Raw genomic sequence first — 25,000 nt, forward strand, 5'->3', positions numbered from 1 at the left:
GTCTCCCCGTGCCCTCCCAGACACCACCACAGACCCCAGAGGAGTTGACATCCTGCAGATGCTCACCAAGGCACGCAGCGAGTACGACAAGGTAACACACAAATGCACGTGGACACATGCACACGCACACACACACGCTCACCAAGGCACGGGGCGAGTACGACAAGGTAACACGCGTGCACACACACACACATTTTGTACCACATTGTTACTTTTTTCCCTTGTACTGACCTCTTTAAAGCATGAAGTTGGGCCTTGAAGCGTGACAGTTTTGGATGGCTCTTGTTGACGTACAGCTGTAGTAGTTGACCTCTGACCCCCTGTGTTGTGATGGTCAGGGCAAGGTGAGCTCGGAGCCCAAGGAGATTAGCGGAGGAGGGGAGGTGATCCACGACAACCCCCACCTCATCAAGCCCATCCCCCTCAAACCCACCGACCGCAACAGGCTACTCCAACACCAGGTGAGAAGCACACACACACACACACACCAGCAAAGTTAAGGAGAACTTGGGGTGAATCTTATCCAGTTGATTTGGATGAATCACTGGGATGACTCTTGATTCTTCAGCCACCGCATACATCCTTTTCATGCTTAAATTGTCATCATGTTAAACAAAAAAAGAGGCGCACCTTGCATCAAGTGGTCCTTCTAGTCCAGCGGATTGGTGAATTGATCATGCACTTTTGAGTAAAAGCATGAAAATTGGTACACATATACCTCTTCCTATGAAGAATTTTCAAGATGGCCACCAAATCCAATATGGCCAACCCAAATTAATGAAACTACCTGACACGTTGTTGTAAAAGCATGAAAATTGGTACATATATCCTTCTTGATATGCTGATTAATATTAGCATTGGAGGCGTAGCGAAAAATTATGAATTTTCAAGATGGCCGCCAAATCCAATATGGCCAACCCATATTAACGAAACTACCTGACACTTTGTAGTAAAGGACTGAAAATTGGTACACATGTCCTTCTTAATATGCTGATCAATGTTATTGTTGGAGGCGCCACGAAAAATGCTGTATTTTCAAGATGGCCGCCAAATCCAATATGGCCAACCCATATTAGTGAGAAACCATCATGCACTGCGTCATAAATGCCTGAAATTTGGTAAATACATACTCTATGATGTACCTATTAATGTTAGAAATGGAATTGTTGCGTAAAACCAAAATTGAAATGTTCAAAATGGCCACCAAATGAAATATGGCCGACCCATATAACAGGAATTGTATAGCAGATGAGTGAATCCATTATGCACGTAGTAAAAGCATGAAAATGGTTACACATTTCCTTCTTTTTCAGCTGATTATTAGATGTGAAAAACACAGAATTTTCAAAATGGCCGCCAAATCCAATATGGCCAACCCATATTAACTACCGGGCACTTTGTGGTAAAAGCATCATAACTGGTAGCCTACGCAGTTACATCTTTATGTGCAGATTAATATTAGGAATGGAGGTATGAAAAAAAATCTGAATTTTACAGACAAATCAAACATGTTTGACCCATATTAGTGAAACCACCATGCACTTTGTAGCAGGAGCATGCAATCAGCACACATATACTTCGTATAATAATGTATTGATATATATTGGTATGTATAATAATGTAGAAGGGTTCACGTGAGAAGTGCGTGAACGCACACAGACACACACACACACAAGTAATAGTCCTAAAAAAGATTACTCTGGAAGTGATCCTAACATAGCCTAATTTCGAAACATCAAACCCTACCCTACTAATGTTATATATAGATATGTAGTGTTACATATTGTGTTACAGTACATTAGTGAAACCGCGAAAGCATGAAAATACATGTATCTTTTTATTGTGTTAACATCATCAAAACATCAAAAGAATTTTCAAGATGGCCCCACTTCAAATATGGCCAACCCATAGATGTATAAATGGGCATAAAATATCCTATATTTATCTCAGTATACATTTCTCTGCACTTGTAGTAGAAACATATTTGTAGTCTTTGATGAGTCAATAAATATTTTAGTCACATTTTCAATGGATTTGAGCCATTTATCATTGAAATAAATGTGCACAACCTTCATTCAAGTACTGTAGGTAACAAAACAAAATCTTGTCCCCCCTCAACATGGGGGTTAAATCAAATCTTATCAACTTCACCTTGCATATGTTGCATAGTTTGCATACCTTGAACTACAAATACAGAAATGGGGGTTCACCATAAGCCAAATCTTGCACACCATTATTATAGCCAAAAAAATGAATCCTAATACTGTACAGGTAAACTTTCACTCAAGGTTACTCAAATTTACATACCCAGAGTTGACTTTGCACCAACTGTACCATTCACCATTTATTCAAAGTTTGTGTGTGTATCTTTTAATTAGGCATTGTTGGCAGTTTGATTGATGTTGGCCATGGGATATATTACAACCTGGGGAATCCCATGCTGCTTTGCACACTTTCTGATCTGAAAGACAGCATGGATTCCATCCCTCAGAAATTGCATATGTAACCTTCAGAGTATCTCATTTGTGAGATCAACTGGTGTTAACCAGGCAAGACATACCCATACAACATGCATGGGACAGGATTGCAGTTTGTTTGAAAACCTTGAAGTACAGCTAGAAATAGTAATTAATTATTGGTTTCTTTTCTTAACCATGTTTTAACCATGTCCATGAATTGACAAATCTTGACCCTTTTGAATTTGTGGTCATGAGAGGCATATTAAACACAAGGCCTATGAAGTCGTCACTAACTGCTAGAGGTACTGTATATCCCACAATGTGCCTGGAGGATTAATGTATATGGGTTGGCTACATTTGATTTGGCGGCCATCCTGAAAATTCGGGTTTTGCTATGCCTCCATTTCAAATATTAATCAGCATATCAAGAGGTAAATGTGTACCATTTTTCATGCTTTTACTACAAAGTGGGTGTTAAATTCATCAATGGTTCCATTAATATGGGTTGGCTAGATTTGATTTGGCGGCCATTTTGAAAATTAAACTTTCTTTGCAATGCCTCCATTTCTTTTATTAATCAGAATATAAAGAAGTAACTGGGCATCCATTTTCATGGGCTTACAACAAAGTTTCAGGTACAGTAGCTTCATTAATATGGGTTGGCCATATTGGATGTGGCGGCCATCTTGAAAATACAGCATTTTTCGTGGCGCCTCCGATGATAACATTGATCAGCATATTAAGAAGGACATGTGTACCAATTTTCAGGCCTTTACTACAAAGTGTCAGGTAGTTTCATTAATATGGGTTGGCCATATTGGATTTGGCGGCCATCTTGAAAATTCATAATTTTTCGTGGTGCCTGCAATGGTAATATTAATCAGCATATCAAGAAGGATATATGTACCAATTTTCATGCTTTTACATCAACGTGTCAGGTAGTTTCATTAATTTGGGTTGGCCATATTGGATTTGGCGGCCATCTTGAAAATTCTTCATTTTTCGCGACGCCTCCAACGCTAATATTAATCAGCTTATCGAGAAGGATATGTGTACCAATTTTCATGCTTTTACTCAAAAGTGCATGATTAGGCCCTTTTGTGTGTCTAATCCGCCGGACTATTCCTCATTCCTAGCTTGTCATCACGTCAAGGAAGGAAACTAAATGAGGATGTCTTACTTGTCCTCTCCTAACTCAGCCAGTGAATCTGACCTGACCTTGTTCTTTTCACTTCTGTCCTCTTTCTCAATTAAGCTAAAGCCCTTTAAGTGAACGTTAACACTGGTAACAGGACTAAGGAGGGGGAAAGAGGAACAATGAAACATATTGAGAACCATCTCTAAATTCCTTCGGCATAGCGCCATCATAGATGAACTGAAAACACTTGTTGCTAACAGACAAAACGGGCATAATAAAAAAAGCAGCCTCATAAATGGATGGTTAAAACCTTGTAATGCCATTCAGTTATCTGTTAACGGTCACCAGAGCAGAGAAATGAACACACAGTTTATGCCTATGGTGCTAATTATAAGCCTGCATGGCTAATCCGCTAGCATTGCGACACAAGGGCGGATTCCATCTGCAGTGCTAATGTAAATTAGCATTAGAGAGAGGAGATGTTTGGGGGGTACACAGATGAGAGAGGTGGTGTAAATATCAAGCCGGCTGGTCCAAAATATGGGCTGCTGCGTTATCCAAATCCCCAGCAGCAGCCCTCGCAGCCCCAGATTTACAAACACGGATTATGCCTTCTGCCTGCCTGGGCCTCCTGGGGACACAAGTGGGAGCTAGCGAGCCTGGTGCCGAGTGCAGACAGGCAGAGTCTCACAAAATAAAATAAAAAGTCTTTGTGTGAACAAAATACTTGTGTCTCTCTCTATACATATCTTGATCTCAGCATCTCACTATTTCCATCTCTCTCTGTATCTCTCTCTCTCTCTCTCTCTCTCTCTCTCTCTCTCTACCCTCATCAGGATGGTGACTCCAAGCCAATGTCCCTCATCTCTCTGTTTGGCTCCCAGCAGCAGCAGCAGCATGCTGGCCTAGTGCCCTCTCAGGTGACCTCCTTAAAAACCTTACTAACTCTATTTATTTATTTGTTTGTTTGTTTGTTTGTTTGTTTGTTTGTTTGTTTGTTTGTTGGCTTTGTAAATGTGATATGAACATTTATTATTATTATTATTATTATTATTATTACCTTCGCCAGAAGGTTATGTTTTGACCGCTGTGTATTTTTATTTATTTTTTTATTTATTTGTGAATATGTTTGTTTGTTTGTTTGTACTTCGTATAACTCAGACAGAACTGAGCCGATTTTTATGAAATTTAGTGGGATGATTGGTAATGACCCAAGGAACAATCGATTACTTTTTGGGAGTGATTGGGTCAAAGGTCAAGGTCAAGGTCACGAAAAGGTCAAAAACGTAAATTGAGCCGATTTTTATGAAATTTACTGGGATGATTGGTCATGACCCAAGGAACAATCGATTACTTTTTGGGAGTGATTGGGTCAAAGATCAAGGTCAAGGTCACGAAAAGGTCAAAAACTTTTTTCTTTGCCAAGCACTATATACCAGAACAACATGTGCATGCGGAATTGAATAAGAGGTCAAGACTGGGCCAAAAATGTCATATTACGATATTCCGGTCCGATTTAAATGAAACTAATACCAAAATTTGGAGAATGTTATGCCCCACACTCTGAAGATGGCCAGAAAAAATAAGTAGCGTAGGCGAAGGTTTGCGTTCTACGGAGTGCCCATTCTAGTTATTATATCCCCGAAACGCGGAGCGTCGGGGATGTAATGGTTTTGCGTGCGCCGCCGCCGCCGCGTAAGGTCTTTCGTGTTAACGCGATAACTTTTGAACGGATGTTTGGATTTGTCCCAGATTTTTTGGGTGAATGCTCTAGGACAGGTTCATGAACTGATTCGAGTTTGGAGGTCAACACTTTCAAGATGGCTGAATTCAAGATGGCCGAATTTTTGTTTGGTCCATAACTTCTGACCGGGTGGATGGATTTGTCCCAGATTTGGTGTGTGAATGCTCTAGGGTAGGTTCATGAACTGCTTCGAGTTGGGAGGTCAACACTTTCAAGATGGCTGAATTCAAGATGGCCGAATTTTTGTTTGGTCCATAACTTCTGACCTGGTGGATGGATTTGTCCCAGATTTGGTGTGTGAATGCTCTAGGGTAGGTTCATGAACTGATTCGAGTTTGGAGGTCAACACTTTCAAAATGGCGGAATTTTCATTTGGCCCATAACTTCTGATTGGGTGGATTGATTTGCCCGGTAACACCTTATTTTAATGGTTCACCATTTCAGTGAATCTACCATATTAGGTACAGTGTAATAACCAATGTAACAATATTTAATACCATTTAATACTAGTGTAATACCAGTGTAACAATATGCAATATCAGGTACAGTGTAGTAACGAGTGTAACAGTATGCAATACCATGTAATATAGTGCAATACCAGTGTAACAATATGCAATACCATGTAATACCACTTACGCACAAACACATGATGTAAGTAAAAAAATTACATTGTATTAAATATTGTTACACTGGTTATTACACTGTACCTAATGTGGTATATCCACTGAACCATTAAAACAGTATTACCATTTGCCCCATTTTTTGCTTCATTTTCACAATAGTCGTTTGGTTTTAAGCCTATGCGCGTCATGTCACGTCTGTATATACGTTTACGAAATGGTGGACGGGAGTGGTAGGAATGATGGGGGACTGGAAGCGTCGCGTTTCGGGGATATACCTTAAGCAGTCGAAGGCGACTGCACAGGCAGTCTAGTTTCTATCTGTATTGGCCATGATGAATGAATAAATAGTTAAAATTGCCTTTGGTCTCATTGTGTAAAAAACACAAATAGACATTCATTGCTCAAAACAAAAAACACATACGCAGATCATTACATCCATCCGTCTCCAAGCACCCTGTCCAACATACACATCATAAGTCAAGCACCAGCTTCAGACCCCTACACCTGGGGCCTATATTAAGAATTAGAGGTGCACCGAAAATTCTGCCGCAGAAAATATTCGGCCGAAAATGGCAAGACAAGACACTTTCGGTTTTCGGCCGAAAGCCAATTGAGTGGCCGAATCGGAGGCCGAATAGAAAATGAACTGAAAATGGGCACTAATAAGCCAATATAAGTTCTACTCTAACATTTGAAGACTTCAAATAAACATTTATTTTCTTTCAAAAACATGTCAAAACATTTCTTGTAAACCGTAGATTTATTTCAAAATAGTGAAAAACCTAACTCTTGATAACTTTTGACTGAATTGTAATATTCGGTTTCGGTTTCGGTTTCCGGCCAAGTGATTAATTATTATTCGGTTTCGGATTCGGCCACAAATTTTCATTTCGGTGCACCTCTATTAAGAAGCGGGTTCAGGAGTAAACCAGGTGAAGTTAAGAGGTAGATCATATAATAGAAGAGCCTGGAGTCCCAAAAAAATGAGGACTCCAGGCTCTTTTATTTGATTATTTACCTCTTAACCTGGTTTACTCCTGAACCAGCTTCTTAGTATACTAAGAAGCTGGTTTATACTAAGAAGCTGGTTCAGGAGTAAACCAGGTTAAGTGGTAAATAATCTATTAGAAGAACCTGGATTCTTCATTTAATGAACCAGCTCAACCAGCTTTTTAGTATAACCCCTAGATGATAGTCATAGCTGCTGAAGTGGCAATAAATGCAATCAATCAATCAATTTATCAATCAATCAGGTGACCTCCAGAGCAGCAGTTGGCGGTGTCGTTGGGGTGCCCCTAGGGGTCGGAGGCCGTCCAGCAGTGGCCCGCTCGCTCTCCTACGACGACCCCTCAGCCCAAACGGTGGCGGTCAGCCCCGGGGGAGGTCCCCTGCTGGCCCCCGTCGGCATGGCCTCCTCGCCCTCCTCCTCCGTACCTCCGCAGCACTGCGCCGCCATCCAGGTGTGTGTGTGTGCCCTTGTTGTACTCGACGTGTTCCTTGTTTTGTGTGTGTGTGTGTGTATTACCATGTGGCACTTGTCGCGTGTCCATCTGAGTATGTGGCCGTAGGTATGCATGTGTTTACTGTATGTCCATATTTGTGTGTGTGTGCACTTTCTCTCTTGAACATCTGACAATTGGCTATGTGCACTGCAGCAGCCTCCAGAGCTTGTGTGTGTGTGTGTGTGTGTGTGTGTGTGTGTGTGTGTGTGTGTGTGTGTGGGTGTGTGTGTGTGTGTGTGTGTGTGTGTGTGTGTGTGTGTGTGTGTGTGTGTGTGTGTGTGTGTGTGTGTGTGCTCACACTGATACCCCAACCACAGATGATGCAAAGATGTGTTCTTCTTGCAGACTCCCTACACCAACTGCAACATATTCTCATTACTGACGTAGACGCGCTGGGTCTAACTTAGACACACATAGAATCTTCAGGTGGAAGGTGTAGGTTTACGCTCGATTGACCACGGCTAAGAAGAATCGAGGACCGGACTGCACAGTGTTAGATTGCGCTGCGATATCCAGGCTGCTGTCATGTCAAAGTTCAAGCTCAAATTGAAGTCTTAGAGGTTGAAAAACATTAGTGACATTCACAGATTCACTGCATGAGGAACTGAGTGTATGCGTGTGTGTGTGTGTGTGTGTGTGTGTGTGTGTGTGTGTGTGTGTGTGTGTGTGTGTGTGTGTGTGTGTGTGTGTGTGTGTGTGTGTGTGTGTGTGTGTGTGTGTGTGTGTGTGTGTGTGTGTGTTTTGAAAGTCTATCTATCTATCTCAACTTCATAGCTGTGATACTGCGCCACATAAATACATGTTGTGTTGTATTGCATTGTATAGAAGCTGATGAGCGCCCAGGGCCACGGCCACCACAGGGGGGTGCCAGACATCCAGCCGCTCGCACAGTCGCCCGACAAGCACGTGTGTGAGAACGGCCTGAAGCGCGGAGGAGGAGGAGGAGGAGGAGAGGGGGGAGACCCGCTGCAGAAACTCTTCCCCAACGCCCACACTGCTCTTCATCCTGCCCCACCACCACCATCATCATCCTCCTCCTCTGTGTCAGCCCCGTGTTGCCCCCAGCAGATGTCCCATCCCCCGCCCTTAATGCCGGGCCTCATCCCTGTGCGCCCTCCTGAGGCCATGGGAGGGGCTCATCATCACCACCATCACCACCATCATCAGCACCAGCATCCTCACATCCATCAACATCAGCATCTACACCACCAACAGCAGCAGCAGCAGCAGCAGCACCTACACCAGCAGCAGTATCAGCACCAGCAGTCTCATCTCCCCCAGCCACAGCAGCACCACCAGCAGCAGCAGCAACCGCAGCAGCAGCAGCAGCAGCAGGGTCCCCCACCAGCTCCCCCTGTCTTCTACAGCCCCAAGAGACCCCTGCTGCCCACCCCCATCATCCACCCCCTTCAGGTGTGTGTGTGTGTGTGTGTGTCTGTGTCTGTGTCTGTGCATGTTTGGCATTCTCAGTTCTTGTATGAAATTAAATACATGATTTAGTTCCATATAAACAGCACCCACATACTTAAAACAAACAGACAAACAAAGAAAACGGAGTCCGGATAACACAATAAAGCTCAGAAGCTTATTTCCATTGTGGTCCTTTGAGTCCTGGTCAACATGGCATCCTACATACACCTAGTTCCAGAAGCAGAAAGACAAACACACACGTATAATAAGGATAATAAGTATGTGCTGTATGTTCAATATGTTGTGCAGCGTATATTATATTCAATTGAATACAGGGCTGATAGTATTCAGGCTCCATGCCTGATTTCAGGCTTGACAGGGTTTGCAAAAATAAAAACATTGATAATAATTAGCCATTAGGTTATTCTTATCTCAGAAAGTGTTACAGGTGCAGGGTTTTCTTCTACTATCAGGCTTCAATAATGGTCATACAGAGGCTATTAAATGTTTGAATGTGTCAAAATAGGCCTACGTTACGTCACTATGCATCTTGTCGTCATCGTTGGAGCAGGGAAAAAAGTTCAGGGTCAGGATTTTTTTCACTATCACCCCTGTGAATAGTCTCTTAATTTTAATTGAGTAATGAGATTTAATTTTATTCCACAGGTTTTATCTGTCTATCTTTTATCTACACACACATATATATATATATATATATTTATTCTTTATTGTGTTGACTGTGATGTGTGCTTGTCTTGTGTGTCCTTGTGTGTCCTTATGCCACCACCAAAGCAAATTTTCCATTTTATGTAAGATTAATGAACAATAAATAAGTCCAAGTCTAATGTATTTTTGATATTTATTGATGGTGTTGGACACCTTCATTTCCCTCGGAATTAATGCAAATGTCCCTACTCTGCTAGGTCGGCCCGGGAGTCCTGCAGCCCAGCAGCACGGTGGGTGGAAGTGATGGGATGGCGCCCCCTGCACAGCTGAGCGCAGGGCTGCTGGCAGTGCACATGGCACCAGCTGGCATGCCTGCTGCTCATCAGGTCAACGCCGGTGGAATGTTCTCCGGAGCGCAGGTCAACGCAGGTGTGCTAGCGGGTGCGGCTAGTGGCTTGGTCCAGACCGCCCAGTTGGGCCAAGTCAATGTGGTGGGCTCAACAGGAGGCATGTTACCTGCCGAACAGGTGAATGCAGGTGTGTTGCGGCTCGGGCAGGGGGCGGTCCACGGCTCAGGTGTGGTGTCGCCCCATGAGCTGCTGCAGAGGCTGCAGCTGGTCCAGCAGGAGCAGACCCAGAATCAGAACCCGGGGGTGGTGGCCTGCGAGCCCAGCCGACCCCCCTTGGCGCCCTGCTTCCGGCTCGCCCGGCCCGTGGACAACAACACCAGCGGCGGCGGTGGCGGCAACACCGCACAGGTCTGCCCCACCTCCAACCAGCACTTCCAGGTGAGAATCGGGGGAACACACAGCCCCCAATGCACTTTACAGGTCACTAGTATTTGCACTTAACGTATGAACACAAATGATGCCACAAATCAAGCGATGTGTGATTTAGCGTTGTGTTGTATCTGCGTGTGCATGTCTATGTGTGTGCTTGATCGTGTTTGTGACTGTGTCTGTGTATGTCTGCACTATTGTGTGTGGTTGTAGTATTTACATGTGTGTGTGGGTCTGTCTCTGACTCTCTATCTGCCCTGGTGTGTGTGTGCGTGTGCGTGCGCACGTGCGTATGCGTCTGCATCTGCCCTGCCCTCTACCTGCTATGATCCCTGTAGTCTGAGAGTGTGTTTCCCCCGGTGCTGTGTGATGTCCCCCTGCAGGTCACCACCACCTCCTCCTCCTCCTCCACTGCTGTCTCCGCCAGCGAGGGCTCCACCCTCCTCATGTCCCCCAGCGTCTTCTCCCTGACCAAGCCCCCGCCCCCCCGCAACACCACCGAGCCCAGCCTGGCCCACACACACGCCCACGGCCACATACTCGGCCTCGGCCAGCCGCCCCTCCTTCCCCCGCCACCCCCACCAGAGGAGACCAGGGCCCTCAGCAGGAGCCAGCTGCAGGCCACGCTCATCCACTTAATACAGGTGAGACCACACACACTACGACACCTTATACAGGTGAGACCACACACTAGGACACCTTATACAGGTGAGACCACACACTAGGACACCTTATACAGGGGAGACCACACACTACGACACCTTATACAGGGGAGACCACACACTAGGACACCTTATACAGGGGAGACCACACACACCTTATACAGGGGAGACCACACACTAGGACACCTTATACATGTGAGACCACACACTACAACACCTTATACAGGGGAGACCACACACTACGACACCTTATACAGGGGAGACCACACACTACGACACCTTATACAGGGGAGACCACACACTACGACACCTTATACAGGGGAGACCACACACTACGACACCTTATACAGGTGAGACCACACACTACGACACCTTATACAGGGGAGACCACACACTACGACACCTTATACAGGGGAGACCACACACTACGACACCTTATACAGGGGAGACCACACACTACGACACCTTATACAGGGGAGACCACACACTAGGACACCTTATACAGGGGAGACCACACACTAGGACACCTTATACAGGGGAGACCACACACACTAAGGCACCTTATACAGGGGAGACCACACACTACAACACCTTATACAGGGGAGACCACACATTAGGACACCTTATACAGGGGAGACCACACATACTAAGACACCTTATACAGGTGAGATATTTTACACCTCATCCACTTAACCCATTTTAGCCTGAAGACTCGTATGTGTTGTTTGTCCTTTGAGGCCTGGAAACACGCTGCATTCAGGCTCTTGAGATTTTAGCTTTTTAAATAAAAATGTAGGTATGTTACAGGTAAATGAACACATTCTAATGCAAGATGAGAGTCTTGGGGTTTAAATACAATCATGTTTCATGTTTTTATGTGCATCAGAGGCTATATTTAGGTTTTTACAGGCTGAGGGCAACTTTCCCAACAAGGGCTTATGCATTCAGCAGGTTTTTTTGCAGGTGCTTTAGGCATCAATGGGTTAATACGCAAGTGTTTTAGGCATCAATGGGTTAATACAGGCGGGATACTCCTCACTCACACACCTTACACAGGCAAGAGACTCGACCCACATACACTTCATATTAGGTCAGATACCCCACACTTGCACACTTCATACAGATGAGATATTCTAGCATCATCCATCTGCAAGGGGGATTTCATCCTCACACAACTTATACACGTTATAGTAAGTGAATATATTAGAATACATCAAAGGGTGCTTTCCGTATTCTGCTGAGAAGCTACTGGTATGTCTTGTGTAAATGCCTTTTTACCGCATGTCCCTCTTCTTTTGCAGACGGACTCGTCCTTCCTGGATGTGATCTACGAGGCGTACGTGTCCAGACTGGCCAAAGACCCCGGAACCCCCCACTACTAATGCACACCATCACGCCCCACCACACATAACTGAGCGCGCACACACACCTTCGCACCTACAAGGGAGCCCAAGTCACACACACACCTCTATGGGGTCAAGGATCCAAAAGAAACAGCAAATGGGAGTCAATGGAGAAACCTCTTCTGGACTCCCATTCGTTGTTTTTTGGATCTTGGGTCCCATGGAGGGGCGTGGCCTTAGCTCCCTATGTACACGTCTAAAGGGAAGCCAAGGAGTTCCCAGTCGTGCACCCACACACACACACAAAGCCATGCACTGTGCTTACCACATTATGCAAACGTGTGTTTGTGTATGTTGTGCGTGTTAAGAAAGAGACAAACCCAGAGAGGGAATGATTTTAATGTGTGATTTGGTCTTTTTTTTTTTTTTTTTTTAAATATTCTAAAATAATGGGATTGGACAGCTGCCATGTAGCACCTCCCTCTAATGATCGGGATTGGATGGCTCCTGTGTAGCATATTCCTCCCACTAGATTTTACCATAGAAGTACACATGCACTAAGTACTCTGCCCTACAAAGACAAAGCACAGTAACTAGGCAACCAACATTCAAACTGAGAAAAAGGGCTTTTAAATTATTGTTATTAGGTTAGATATTGTAGTTGCGGCCGCTAGGGGCGTCTAGATTTCTAAGCCAAGTTGCTGCGATTTTGACATGGCAATATCACTGAAACTGAACACATTTGGACCATAAGACTTTGTCACAAGATAAAGGACGTGTTATGAAGACTCAATTTTAGCAAAATATGTAGTTACTGCACTTTGCCTTTGTAGGGCAGTGCTGTATTACATGTCTATGGAATTTACACTCTGTCACAGCACTTGAACAGGCCAAACATGGCTGACACCAGAGATGCTTGTTTCAGGTGTGCGATGCCAAATAGCGTGAAATTTCACAACCTTCCTGACCGTAGCCTGAGCTTAATTGTAGCATGTGTAAGCACTCGCTCTCTTCAACACACACGCACACTTGCACTCACACATATACATACACATACACAGGCACACAAACACTTTTAATAAAACGACAATAATAATTAACAAGAATAAAAAATAAAAAAAATAACCTGGGATCTGTCCTCCAACCAGCTCGCCGCGTCAGCTCGGCTAATTTGATAGATATCGTGTCATTTCAAGAGAATAATAAGGAAGAGTATTTTGTTACCAAATGTTTTAGAATATTTTAGTTTTCTATTTTTCTATGGAACAACAGACCTACATCGTGAAGTGTACCCTAAGCAGTCACTGCTGATGGCCTCAGTAGCATTAGAGGCAGGCGTTGGCCATTGAGGCAGCTGTGTATATTACTTGTAGACAGCCGCTTACATCTGTAAGTAAACCACCATGTGGACGTTTCAAAAGCAGACTTAAAGCAATGAACCCATTAAAGACCACTGTTAATGCCCCACACGACTGGTGTCTTGAGAGTTATTCAGGTGTGTGTGTGTGTCTGTGTCTGTGTGTGTGTGTGTGTGCGCGCGGCAAGTGTACACACACACTCTTATAGGAACATGCCGTCACAACTTGGGGGTTTGCTGAAAATAAAATATTTATTTTCTTTAAAAAAATAATGTAAGTTATGACTTTGATTAAGGGAAGGAAGGGTGGGTTTAGAAGTGGGTGTTGGGTGTTTAGAATGGTGCAGGGTGGGTAAAAGGGTGGGTGGCTAGAGGCGGTGGTGGTGGTTGGGTGTCATGATGTTATGGGCTGGGTTTTGGAGTTTATGAGGGTGGGTGATGAGGAGGTTCCAGGGTCATTGTGGAGTTGGGTAGTGGGGTGAGGAGTTTGTCTGATGTTTGCCTCGGATGGACTGTGTATTTAGGGGTAAGGCAGTCGATTGGGTTGGGTGTTTTTCAAATCGAGGGTAGGGGTTGGTGGTGGTGGTGGATGGTATAGAAATTGTTGCAGGATGGGAGCGGGTGGGTGACGATGGGTTTAGGAGATAGTAGAGAGCCTCTCTCAGTTTAGCTGTGCCTGGCCATGAACTCTGAACCGGTAGATGCAGGAGTAGTCCGAGTTGCCCCAGTTATTCAGGACCTTCAGCTGCACCACATTATACACCTCATTCACTTCATCCTGAGTTGGAGAGACGGAAAAAGAGAAAGTAAAAGGATAAGAGGGGGTTTTGCTGGTGCATTATACAACATAATTACATTACATTACACACACTTTTATCCAAAACGGATTACAAATAATACAGGGTATTGGTTACAGTCCCTGGAACAGTGTGAGATTAGATTGATGCTTTGCTCATAACAGGGCACTGCAGCCATGGAGGAAGGAATGGGTTTTGGGTGGGTATATTGAATCTGCAACCCTGTGATCTACAGCCCAACTAACCCTTATACTCCACGGCCTCACCACAACACAAGATGGAGCAAATCTTTCAGGCTTCTGATTAAATGAAATCTCACCGGTAACTTGAAGGTCTGGATGGGTTTGCCGTCAGAGTCATATGTGAACTTCCCCAAGATGGTACCCTCCTCGTGCTCATCAAAGCCCGTGAAGCCCTTCAAGATGAGAAGGTGGAAAACACACACAATCTTGACATAAAATGTATATCAAGTTGTATCAATGTGCTCTGTATAGTTAGTTATTGGCATGATTATCTGGACTAAGGGCCTCCATATAAGTCATTGTCTGCTGAAAATATACATTTTATTTCATAAAAAAAAGGGCAACGTCCGATCCACCGGTGGGATCTTCTTCAGGACCCACGGGTGATATCTTCTTCAGATCTCACTGGTGTATCGAAGCGTTGCCATTTGTTTAATGAATTAAAGTGTATATTGTCGGAGCTCAAGTCCAGTTGAAGGGATACTCACATAAACAACAAAGTCTCGGGGTGCGCTGTCGATGCGTCCGGTGGGGGTGATACTCTTGGGGATGTGTTCCAGGCTGACGTGGGTGACCCGCACGGGGTGGGACAGGGCAATGGTGACAAAACCCTGACTGCCTTTAAAGGCCCAGCACTTCCCAGGATGCACCTCAGGCTAGAACACACACAAACAAGCAAAGTCTGATTACTGCTGGGCTGGTATGATATTCCACTATCTAGCACAGCGATTCCCAAACTGTGGGCCGGGGCCCACTTGTGTAAGTGGGCCCTGAAATAAAAAAAAAATCTAAATATTTGTGTATGTGCTGCTGTTGAATATTTATTTATTGTACCATTAAGTATTTATTGCTTATTGGGTGGGCCCCATCTAAATTGTGGAATGTTGTTTTTTTTTTGGGGGGGGGTCTAGCCCTGGTCAGCTGTGGTTGTATGGAGAGATAGATGACAGGTGGAGCAAGAGAATGTATTGTACGTCTGTGTGAGGTGGCAGTGTGGGCTGGTTTGGGACCAAAAGAGGCCTAGGCATTTTTGAGCACGTCCCCCTCTAGCTAGATTTTGGGTCAGTCTCTAAGGAAACACAAAAGCAAAAACAAAACAACAGCGACACCTGAGGACTGTTGGCCCACTGGGAAAATCCCCAAATGACCAGTCCAAGGCTGACAGCGGGGGGTTATTAGTTACCTGTAAAACAGTGGATGGGCTGTCGGAGGTGTACCACAATGGTATGCCATACAGGCTGACAACACCAGCCCTGGTACGATATGTGTCTGAGCAGCGATCCTTGATCACATAGGCCCCTGGAAACACACACACACACACATACACTAATTATACACATGCAAATATGATCATCAATACATAGATATAATGAACAGAGTTTTTTTTTTTTTAAAGGAAGAAAAAGCTGTTACTGGTGCAACTATTACAGCTAGTGCAATTACTATTACACATATTAACAAATGCTTCTATTGGAAATGTAACTATTTCTATCAGTTTAGCAATCAAAGCGTAAAGGGATCCTTACCAAGTGACTCCAGAGCAAAATCAGCCATTCCAGTTCCGTCTGCTTTATTGAGATTCAAAGCCGATTGGACAATATCATGAACATCCTGCCACACGTACGCACACATGCACGCAAACACATTCACACATGAAATCTCACTGTAAAAACACTTTCTAAGTGATTTTCTTAAAGGTACACTGTGCAGGAAATGGTCAAAAAAGGTACTGCAACTATGCTGCTCATTGAAACTGGGCTGCCTATTGCCAAATTTGATCTTTACATGAAAGTTTACTGAGTAATAAACACATATTTTCTAGTACGGTCCAAGTAGAGTCATTTTTGCAGCTAAAAATGTTAAAAATGCTATTTTTGGAAATTCAAAATGGCAGACCATGGAGAAGATCCCCCTTTTCATGTATGAAAAGTGCAATTTTTCCAGTCATAATGAATACTTAGAATTTGATGGTGGTGGTATTCATGAAAAAGGTAACATTAGTGAATGGGCAGCATGAATTCTGGAAATAAACAACTAAAAATCTCACAGTGTCCCTTTAAGCTTGTAGACATAATCTAACTTATTTTTTTAACCACACACTCACAGTAACTCATTCACATGCAATTAAAAACAAAGTAATTTGATTAAGACTGTAGGCCTACTGCGCATAATCTACAGAAACAACCTGTGTTTCTTCCCAAAACACAGGAAATTACTCACGCTTAAAAAAAAAAAACACAGTGCAAGTCATTTTGTTCAGACATGTAGATAATCTACACTATTTCTTACCTTGGCCGTCATGTGTCCAAGTCCCTGTCTATCCTGCATCCAACTAATGAGGAAATCAGTCAGCTCCTTCTTCATCTAATCAACACAGAAGGCGAAGGGTTATGATGTAACTGTTACTTGTGTGCTACAACGATAACAATTGTGTAGAATTATATTATACAGCCTATTACACAATTGTGTACTATATTTTAGTAATTCTGAACTCTGTATGTGGGTTAAGGTTGCGACCATAGAGGCAGAAAATAACACTAGAGAGGACACAGCAATTTGCAACAGCACTGGGAAATGGCAGCTGGAGCTTCCCAACTTCCGTAGGTAGTGTAGGTACTTTCAGGCAATGCAAGTCAATGGAGAACACGCCCACCCCTGTCAAGAAATTAACTAAAACTGTGTAAATATAAAGTAACACTTTAATCAAAGACCAGATTTGAAATGTCAGGCTACATATCTACTGAAATAATATGAGTCGATAAAATACATTTAAAAATCAAATCATATATTTTATGAACATAGTTAGCAACACACTTCAACTATTGTCCTTGTATAGTGTGTTGATGGACATTTTCACATGATTAAGCCATTTTTGACAGAGGTGAGCCTCGTTCTCCGTTAATTTCCATTTCTCTGATCTACCTACAGATAATGGCCGCTACAAATTGCCGTAAAAGGGGGGCGGGGTCCTCTCTAGTGTTATTTTCTACCTCTATGGTTGCGACCTTTAGCTGACAAAAAAACCTGGACATTTCAACAACCCAGTCGAGCCTTCTTCTTATAAGCAATGGCAACATTCATTAACTTTACAGATTTTTTTTTTTTTTTCCCCAATTGACAATCTGGTAAAACCACAGTAGAGGTTATATAGGTTATAGAGTATGTTGCTTCGATGAGATGAGCTTCCAACAGGCTTTTTACATTGCCTAAAACCTAAACCCTATCCCTAGCCCCCCTTAGCTACTACAGTGCACTGCAATGGCAGCCCTGCTTGATAGGCACTGTACCTCATCTCGATATGACAGTGGCAACCCTAGAATAGGTATGTGTATGTATGATAAACTGAACCATACCTGAGCTTTGCTTTTGTCTTGGTCCGCTATACGTGTATTGATGTTATGCTGGTCATGGTTTAGGTCTGATATGCTGCTGCTCAACTCTGCAACCTTCGTAGACATACTATCGATCTCTCTAGTGGTCTGTGCCTGCCAGTCACGGTCTTTGGTACTGAGGGAAAAAATTTGATGTTAGTAGCGCTTCACCTCAGACACACTAGCATTTCAGATATGTCATTAGAAAAAAAATCTAAAACTTGGAAGACAAGTTAACACCATGCTTCAAACACACTCTCACGCACACACACACACACACACACACACACACACACACACACAGAGGGAGAGGGAGAGGGACAGAGAGAGAAAAAGAAAGAGAAACAGAAAGAGTGAGAGAGAGAAAGATTTGAAGTAATAAACTCACTCTTTTGCCATATCCTTCAGGTTTGCCACTTCCATTTGCAGAATCTGAAGAGAAATGAGAGAAATGTGATTGTGAAGTAGGCTAACTGTCAATTCTACTCATGATGGCATATGCATAGTCCACACTGCACAGTTAGTGATCATGTATTTGTCATTATGTATCAGTTGTCAGATGGAGGAGCGCAACACTGCTTCTTTACAATTCAACACTGTATTTGTTGATGTGCTGACATTCCATTACTAGGCCTAGTACCGAAGAGGTGAATCGTTAGGAGCAGTGTTGCGCTCTTCTATCTGACAACTGATGACTAGTCCCCTGAAATGCTGCACCTGCTGAAAAAGAAACCTTGTGTAGCCATGAGATTGCCAGAGTGTGCCTCACCTCTGCCATGTGGCGATGGCGGTCACCGTCTTCCTTCAGCAGGCTGACCTCTCGCTGCATGAGGAAGACAAACACGTTGTAGAATACAATGCAGTGGACTCGTGTCTCAAGCACTGTATATTTCTACAACTCTCTCTCACTCTCTCTCTCTCTCTCTCATTCACTCTCCCTCATGCGCACACACACACACACACACACCTTGAAATCGTCCATTTGCCTGGCGCAGTTATCGGTGACGGTGGCGTGTCTTTGGTCAATGTGCTGAAGGACCTCATGGCGGAAGTCCCTCAGGTGGTCCGTCATAACCATCGCGGCCTGTAGCACAAACACGATGAACATGATACACCATGCCTTCCTATAGCATAGCAAGGCTTTCAGAGAGATGGGATGGGATCGGGAACTGAACGCGGGTCAGATTTGAACCCGTTTCCACGAATTTATGGTATGGCGCCCCCTTAACTTGTCTGTCATCACCATTGTGTCGTGCAGTGCACAGCGAGAATGCTTGGCACTTTAACACCAGGACAATGAGAGTGTGAGAAAAAGATGGAGAAGGATCAGGAAATGACCTTGGGTCAGATTCGAACTTTGACTCGTAGTTGACTACGAATGAAAAGAAGACGAGAGGGGACTGGTGGCCATGTCAGGCTATTGCAATCACGCATACACAAAGCGACTCTGAAGGCTGCCATGTAAGACACCAACTATCTAGGGTTCTGTAACGTGTCCTGAGCCTGAGGCGAGAGCCTGGAGCAGAGCGGCTGGATATCTGGTCCCGTCAGCTAATGCAGTATCTACTCTACTGTTTTTTATTTTATTTTTTTATTTATTTTTATGGGCTTTTATGCCTTTATTTGACAGGACAGTTGAAGGTGGTGACAGGAAGCGAATGGGGCAGAGAGACAGGGGAGGATCGGGAAATGACCCCGGCCGGACTTGAACCGGGGTCCCCGAGGGTGGGCATGCAAGCCCAAAAGTGGGGGGATTAGCGCGCTGCGCCACAGCGCCCCCCCTCTACTGGTTTTTTAACAAAGCACACTCACAGTCACAGAGTCCATATCAGATCCAGGTCCAGATTCGGCCATCTTCACAGGAGTGGAGGGGCCAAGGAACAGGACACCTACACCACCACACACACAGACACAGAGGAGCAGAGGCAGGGTATTTGTCAGTGGGACCAGGGCCCTGTCATATTGGTGGTGGGGTGGGGGTCCTATTATTGACCTTGGGAGGCTGTACGGGTGTGCCTGTGTACAATTGTTCCTCCACTGATTGGGAGCTTGCATGTTATTATCTCCGCCAAGGAGGTTATGTTTTTGGTCGCGTTGGTTTGCCGGTTTGGCTGTCTGTCTGTCTGTCTGTTTGTTTGTCAGCAGGATAACTCAAAAACGAATCAACAGATTTGGACGAGACTTTGTGCAGTTGTTGATAATGACCCAAGGAATTCTGGTGGTGATACGGATCACGAACCGGAACCAGGATCTTTTTAACAATTCTTCAACATTGCTGGCCTACAAATCTAGACGCCTCTGGTGACCGCAATCTTGACATTCCAGTTTCTAACTCCACAATAAGAAGGCAGAGAGACTTCAAATAAAAATAAGGCGTGACATAGTCAAATGTTATATCAAACAGCTTCCTTGGCGGAGGTCTGCACTCTCAGTGCATTCTAGTTTAAATTACATTCATTCCAATTGTCATCTCTGCATCAATCTGTCTCTACATTCATGGACAGAAAATGTTGGTGTATGTTCATTTATGTAAACTGTATAGGAGATCATGAGGTGACTCACCAGAAGCCAGAAGTGTCAAAACCAGTGAGAAGCAGAGCAGGTAGCAGCCTGTGAACAGCAACGAGACACACATAAACAAACAATTGGTTAGTGCTGCATAATTAGCCAAGCCGTGCCCTCCTAGTGACGCAACACCTTCAGTGTTGCTTCTAGTCAGGCCAGGAGCAATACAAATATTGTTTCTGAGCTCCGGAAAAATTGGGAACACTCCCACTTTGTCAGGAAGCAAACAATTAGTAGCAAACCAAAGGAGGCAGGTCAACCATGCGGTTTGGGGAATGTTCATTGTTATGCTCTTGGTCAGACCAAGTCTCGAAGAGATTTGAAAGTCGATTATCAGGCTACTGCATAGGTTGGCAGCGGCAGTGATTGGGAGCGATGTCATTGCTGCAGTGATACTATGACAAGTAAGTATTGTTATGGTTGTGTGTTGTATCATTATGATTGTGTGTTGTGTTATTATGATTTTGTGTGTTATGGAGTAGTGATAGTATCCGTCTGGTTGTGTGTTGTCATGGTTGTGTGTTATTACAGGTAAGTGATAGTATCCGTCTGGTTGTGTGTTGTCATGGAGAAGTGATGGTATCTGTCTGAATTTGACTCTACCTAGCATGAAGCGTTTGTCCACATGCCCAGCTCCGCAGAAGAACATGGAAATCTTCTTAAGGATCGGATTACCGGTCTGCTGAGACACATCTGAAACACAAGGCAAGGCAGGTTTATTTGTATAGCGCATTTCATACACAGGTGCAACTGTGAATGTGCTTCACAAAAAACAAGAGCAAAAAGAAAGTGAACAAGAAAGAAATTAGAGTCAAAGAAAATGTAAAACATGAAGAGAAAACATATAGTAGAAAAATGACAATAATAAAACACACACACACACACCACTTTACTGGTTACTTCTATGCCCCACTGGCGATTACAGGTGTGCACGCACACACACACACACACACACACACACACACACACACACAAACACACACAAACACACACACACCCGAGTGCCATCCAACTCTACTCACTGGTACGCTGGCTCCGCCGGGGCAGCCTGCTCCTCACCCTCCAGGACTGGTCATGCTCCTCAGAGGAGGAGTAGCCGGAGGAGGTGAAGCTCTGGTCCAGCAGGCCGGAGCCCACAGAGGAGACCATGGAGAAGGAGGAGGAGAGGGAGGGGATAGCAGAGCCCGACTGGGTCTTACGCCTCCGGAACACCCTGAAGTGACAGAGGTAATGTAGGACGAGTTAGCTAATAGATTCAATTGGTCCTTCATAATCCATATCACGATAACAATACAAGCACACACACACACACACACACACACTATTGCACGTACTTCACAGGGCTCTCTCTGTAGGACACCTGCTGTGCCTCATCTTCAAAGTAATAACCGCTCGTCAGTAGCCGTGTGCTTCGTCGAGACATTACTGGAAACAAAACACACACACACACACTTTGGTAAGTAAAACACAACACAGACAGGGCTCTTTGGGTCTATGGCAATTTGGTTACAAGTTTGTTGATCACCTTCACTGTTCTCTGATAGAACTGGACTATGGCTACAAGTAGCAATACCTCGACCCACCACCCATCATATTCAATCTGGTGTAGAGCCCATATTTCATGAAGCTGTAAATCATCATTGAGAGGCTCACTTCTTAACCACCACCACCACCCCCCTTACCTGTGCCCAAAAAAGCCCCCCCCCCCCAAAAAAAAAAACCCAAAACAAAACATCTTCTACACACTACAATAAATAGGACTATATTGTAGGCTATATTTTGTTTATAATGAAGTCTTGTTTAACACATAAATACCTTCATAATTTTTTTGGGTTGCGAAAATTAAGTGTTAAATTGGTGTTGATTTGGTCTAATTATGTTAACAAGCAGTTGTAATGTTCACAAGCAGTATTTTGGTCACAACGCACACAAAATTGCACCCGATCTCCGGCACCCCGCGGACACAAGCGTTGCGCTGGTGAACAGCTACAGTAGGCCTATACTACGCCAACAGCAAGACCCTGTCCCCCACTCACATCTATTTCTTTGCGGTATGATAGGCCTGGTTCAGTTTAGTAAAGCTGTCAATCAATCACTCTGCAAAATTCAGCAGCTCCTCACAGAGTCCCTGCCCCTCACTGGTTATAATCATCAATCAGGCCTTGTTATAGCACCTGATTAATAAGTTATTAAGGCTAAATAAAGAAACAAATAATAGACCAAGCGCATGAACAATTTACTCGCATTACGCCCAACCAAACTGCGCCTACGCGGAGTGTATGCGGATACTTACCGTCGCAGTTCGATGCAGAATCAATAGTGAGGATATTTCAGAAATCCTCGGATTTTATACTCTCCTGCTATTGTGACGTACCCTGTATGATTCCAAATGATTGAGAAGAACTCCACTGAAGATTCTTCTCTGTCAACGTTCCATGAAGTTGTCACGGTGATGATGCGTTTCTGACATTTGTAAAATGCGGCAACAGGCTAATTAGCAGCAGACATATTAGCTAAATGGCCGTAGTTCTCTATGATAGCTTATTTGGATAGGCCTACTAGCCGATCTAAATTAGAGATCAGTTGTTAGAACACCTTTTCAAAAATACGGACTTAAAGCTCCTTACAAAAAGGTTAATTGCCTACCTAGGGAAAAAAGTTACGGACAACGTCTCTAGACTCAGTGGCGCGTCACGGTGACAATAGCGAACTGTATGCTGCACCAATGATACAGTAAGTATGTGCTGCACATTTATATTTTATCTACTATAACGTTAACACAACTTTGTTAATTGTTGTTGATCATATAGCTGCTGCTGTTTATTTCTCTTGGCGTGGACCATTAACTTAACTTTTGTTTTAAGTTTTGTTGTTTGGACTTCCAAAATGCTGCTGCTAGAATGTTAACCAAAACAAAGAAATCACATCACTCTCCGGTCATTGCGCTGGCTGCCAGTGAAATTTAGAATTGATGGATTTAATTAACTACTCTATGGGCTACACCAGGGGTTCCCAACCTTTTCCAACATGGGGCCCACCCGCTCCAAAATGTCACAAATGTTCGGGGCCCACCTCTGACCCAATAAAGAATAAAACTCAAATAAATCAATAGCAACACACACCAAAATATTATTTTTTGTAGAAAATTATTTCAAGGCCCACCTGAAATACCTTCAGGGCCCACCAGTGGGCCCCGGCCCATAGGTTGAAAATCACTGGGCTAGACCCTAAATATGTTCTAAATATCCCAGGGCAATCATCCTAAAAGATGTATCAGGTCTGTAGGCCTACTGATTGTGCATAGGGTAAAATCCAGATCGGCTGAAATTGTATTTAGTCCAAATGCTGGAACCAGCTTCCCGTTCCTATCATATTTTGAAAAAGAATTAGACAGCTTTATTGTCGTCTCCCTTTGGTGAAAGATGGCTATTTACTCTAATATATACCTTCTGTGATATTTTCCTTCTTTTTTCTTCTCTCTTCTTTTTTCTTCTCTCAAGCACATTGAATGACAATTATGTATGTTGTAACTTACTACACAAATCCTATTGCTATATTGCAATTGCTATACTAAATAGTGTGTCCAGGGCTTTTTGTGTTTCAGGGCTTTTCGTGATGTATAGGTGGCGGGTGGTTTCACGGGCCCATCTCAGCATCCTCTGCTATGCTGCCTGTCTCTGCTTGCTCGGGCTGCCCTCTGCATCCTCAGGTAAATAACTGTCTCACACCCGTCATTCATACCACACCATGACCCCATTTCTGTTTGTACCCTTTTGTCACTTGCCGTGTGCGTGTCTGTGTGTACTGTCTGGTATGTGTGTCTTTGTCTGTGTGTTGTGCAGTCTCCCTCCATGTGTCGGGTGCAGACGGCCCCCTGGTGGTGGAGAAAGGGTCGGACGCCTTGCTGCCGTGTTTCCTGAGCCCGCCCCTCGACGCCTCTCACCTGTCAATTACCTGGCATCGCCTCCCGATTGGCTCTTCCAACGTGTCAATCACCAGGTCAGGTCCCGCCTGCCAGGCGCTCCTGAATCCCAAGCATCGTGGTCTTTGTTGTGTTCAATGGCTGTTGTTGCCATTGGGCTTATGATCAAATTGTATGTTTGTATTATATGATCTTTTGCAGTTTGCCATTTATTCTATTGACATCTTACAACTCATTAGTCACTGTATGCTGTGCACAGGGACGTTTAGGGGAATTTGGTGGCCCTAGGGCCTAGGCAAAGACAAAATTAAAGGGAGGCCTCTTTTTTTCTCTTCAAACTTGGGAGGGCCCCCCTTAAGGCAGATTTTATGAAAGCAGTATCATTGCACTTTTCGGTCATTGAAATTAGGGACGTTTTGC

General features: G+C 44.1%; 3 protein-coding genes across 4 annotated transcripts in view; 2 read left to right on the forward strand and 1 right to left on the reverse strand.

The window, feature by feature from the left end:
- dcp1b (decapping mRNA 1B) overlaps positions 1–13,798 on the forward strand; it is a 27,651-nt gene extending 13,853 nt beyond the window's left edge. Inside the window, exons 5-12 of one of the 2 annotated variants that reach the window (XM_063216978.1) lie at positions 1–91; positions 339–461; positions 4,434–4,517; positions 7,218–7,424; positions 8,292–8,879; positions 9,800–10,330; positions 10,660–10,965; positions 12,285–13,798. The exon at positions 1–91 is cut by the window's left edge and continues 54 nt beyond it. In XM_063216978.1, coding sequence (XP_063073048.1) covers positions 1–91; positions 339–461; positions 4,434–4,517; positions 7,218–7,424; positions 8,292–8,879; positions 9,800–10,330; positions 10,660–10,965; positions 12,285–12,365 — 2,011 coding nt within the window. In that variant the 3' untranslated portion in view covers positions 12,366–13,798. The remainder of the gene's footprint in view (positions 92–338; positions 462–4,433; positions 4,518–7,217; positions 7,425–8,291; positions 8,880–9,799; positions 10,331–10,659; positions 10,966–12,284) is intronic. The other variant, XM_063216979.1, reaches the window with a different exon arrangement.
- A 124-nt stretch (positions 13,799–13,922) lies between these two features.
- On the reverse strand, positions 13,923–22,987 carry LOC134464424 (SUN domain-containing protein 3-like). Its single transcript, XM_063217877.1, has 16 exons — positions 22,952–22,987; positions 21,993–22,083; positions 21,681–21,871; positions 21,262–21,351; positions 20,656–20,703; positions 19,906–19,982; positions 19,061–19,177; positions 18,863–18,916; positions 18,482–18,525; positions 18,076–18,229; positions 17,012–17,086; positions 16,249–16,333; positions 15,906–16,021; positions 15,211–15,378; positions 14,800–14,895; positions 13,923–14,461 (listed from the first exon to the last, which is right to left on the reverse strand). The coding sequence occupies exons 2-16, from the start codon at positions 22,079–22,081 to the stop codon at positions 14,345–14,347; spliced, it is 1,521 nt and encodes a 506-aa protein (XP_063073947.1). The 5' UTR covers positions 22,082–22,083; positions 22,952–22,987; the 3' UTR covers positions 13,923–14,344.
- A 137-nt stretch (positions 22,988–23,124) lies between these two features.
- Positions 23,125–25,000, forward strand: part of LOC134463744 (butyrophilin subfamily 1 member A1-like) — an 18,714-nt gene continuing 16,838 nt past the window's right edge. The window contains exons 1-3 of the mRNA XM_063216984.1: positions 23,125–23,391; positions 24,246–24,367; positions 24,501–24,657. Of these exons, the coding sequence (XP_063073054.1) occupies positions 23,384–23,391; positions 24,246–24,367; positions 24,501–24,657 (287 nt within the window). The 5' untranslated portion in view covers positions 23,125–23,383. The remainder of the gene's footprint in view (positions 23,392–24,245; positions 24,368–24,500; positions 24,658–25,000) is intronic.

This window comes from Engraulis encrasicolus, chromosome 15, assembly GCF_034702125.1.
Source record: "Engraulis encrasicolus isolate BLACKSEA-1 chromosome 15, IST_EnEncr_1.0, whole genome shotgun sequence".
In the NCBI taxonomy this organism is placed as follows: domain Eukaryota; kingdom Metazoa; phylum Chordata; class Actinopteri; order Clupeiformes; family Engraulidae; genus Engraulis; species Engraulis encrasicolus.

Bases quoted from the DNA above. Each gene is read 5' to 3' on its own strand.
- LOC134464424 (XM_063217877.1), bottom strand. From the start codon at position 22,081: ATGTCTCGACGAAGCACACGGCTACTGACGAGCGGTTATTACTTTGAA. The intron at 18,917-19,060 runs GTGTGTGTGTGT...TTCCTCATGCAG, and splicing joins GGCAAATGGACGATTTCAAG to CGAGAGGTCAGCCTGCTGAA. The intron at 17,087-18,075 runs GTATGGTTCAGT...TGTGTTGATTAG, and splicing joins AAGACAAAAGCAAAGCTCAG to ATGAAGAAGGAGCTGACTGA.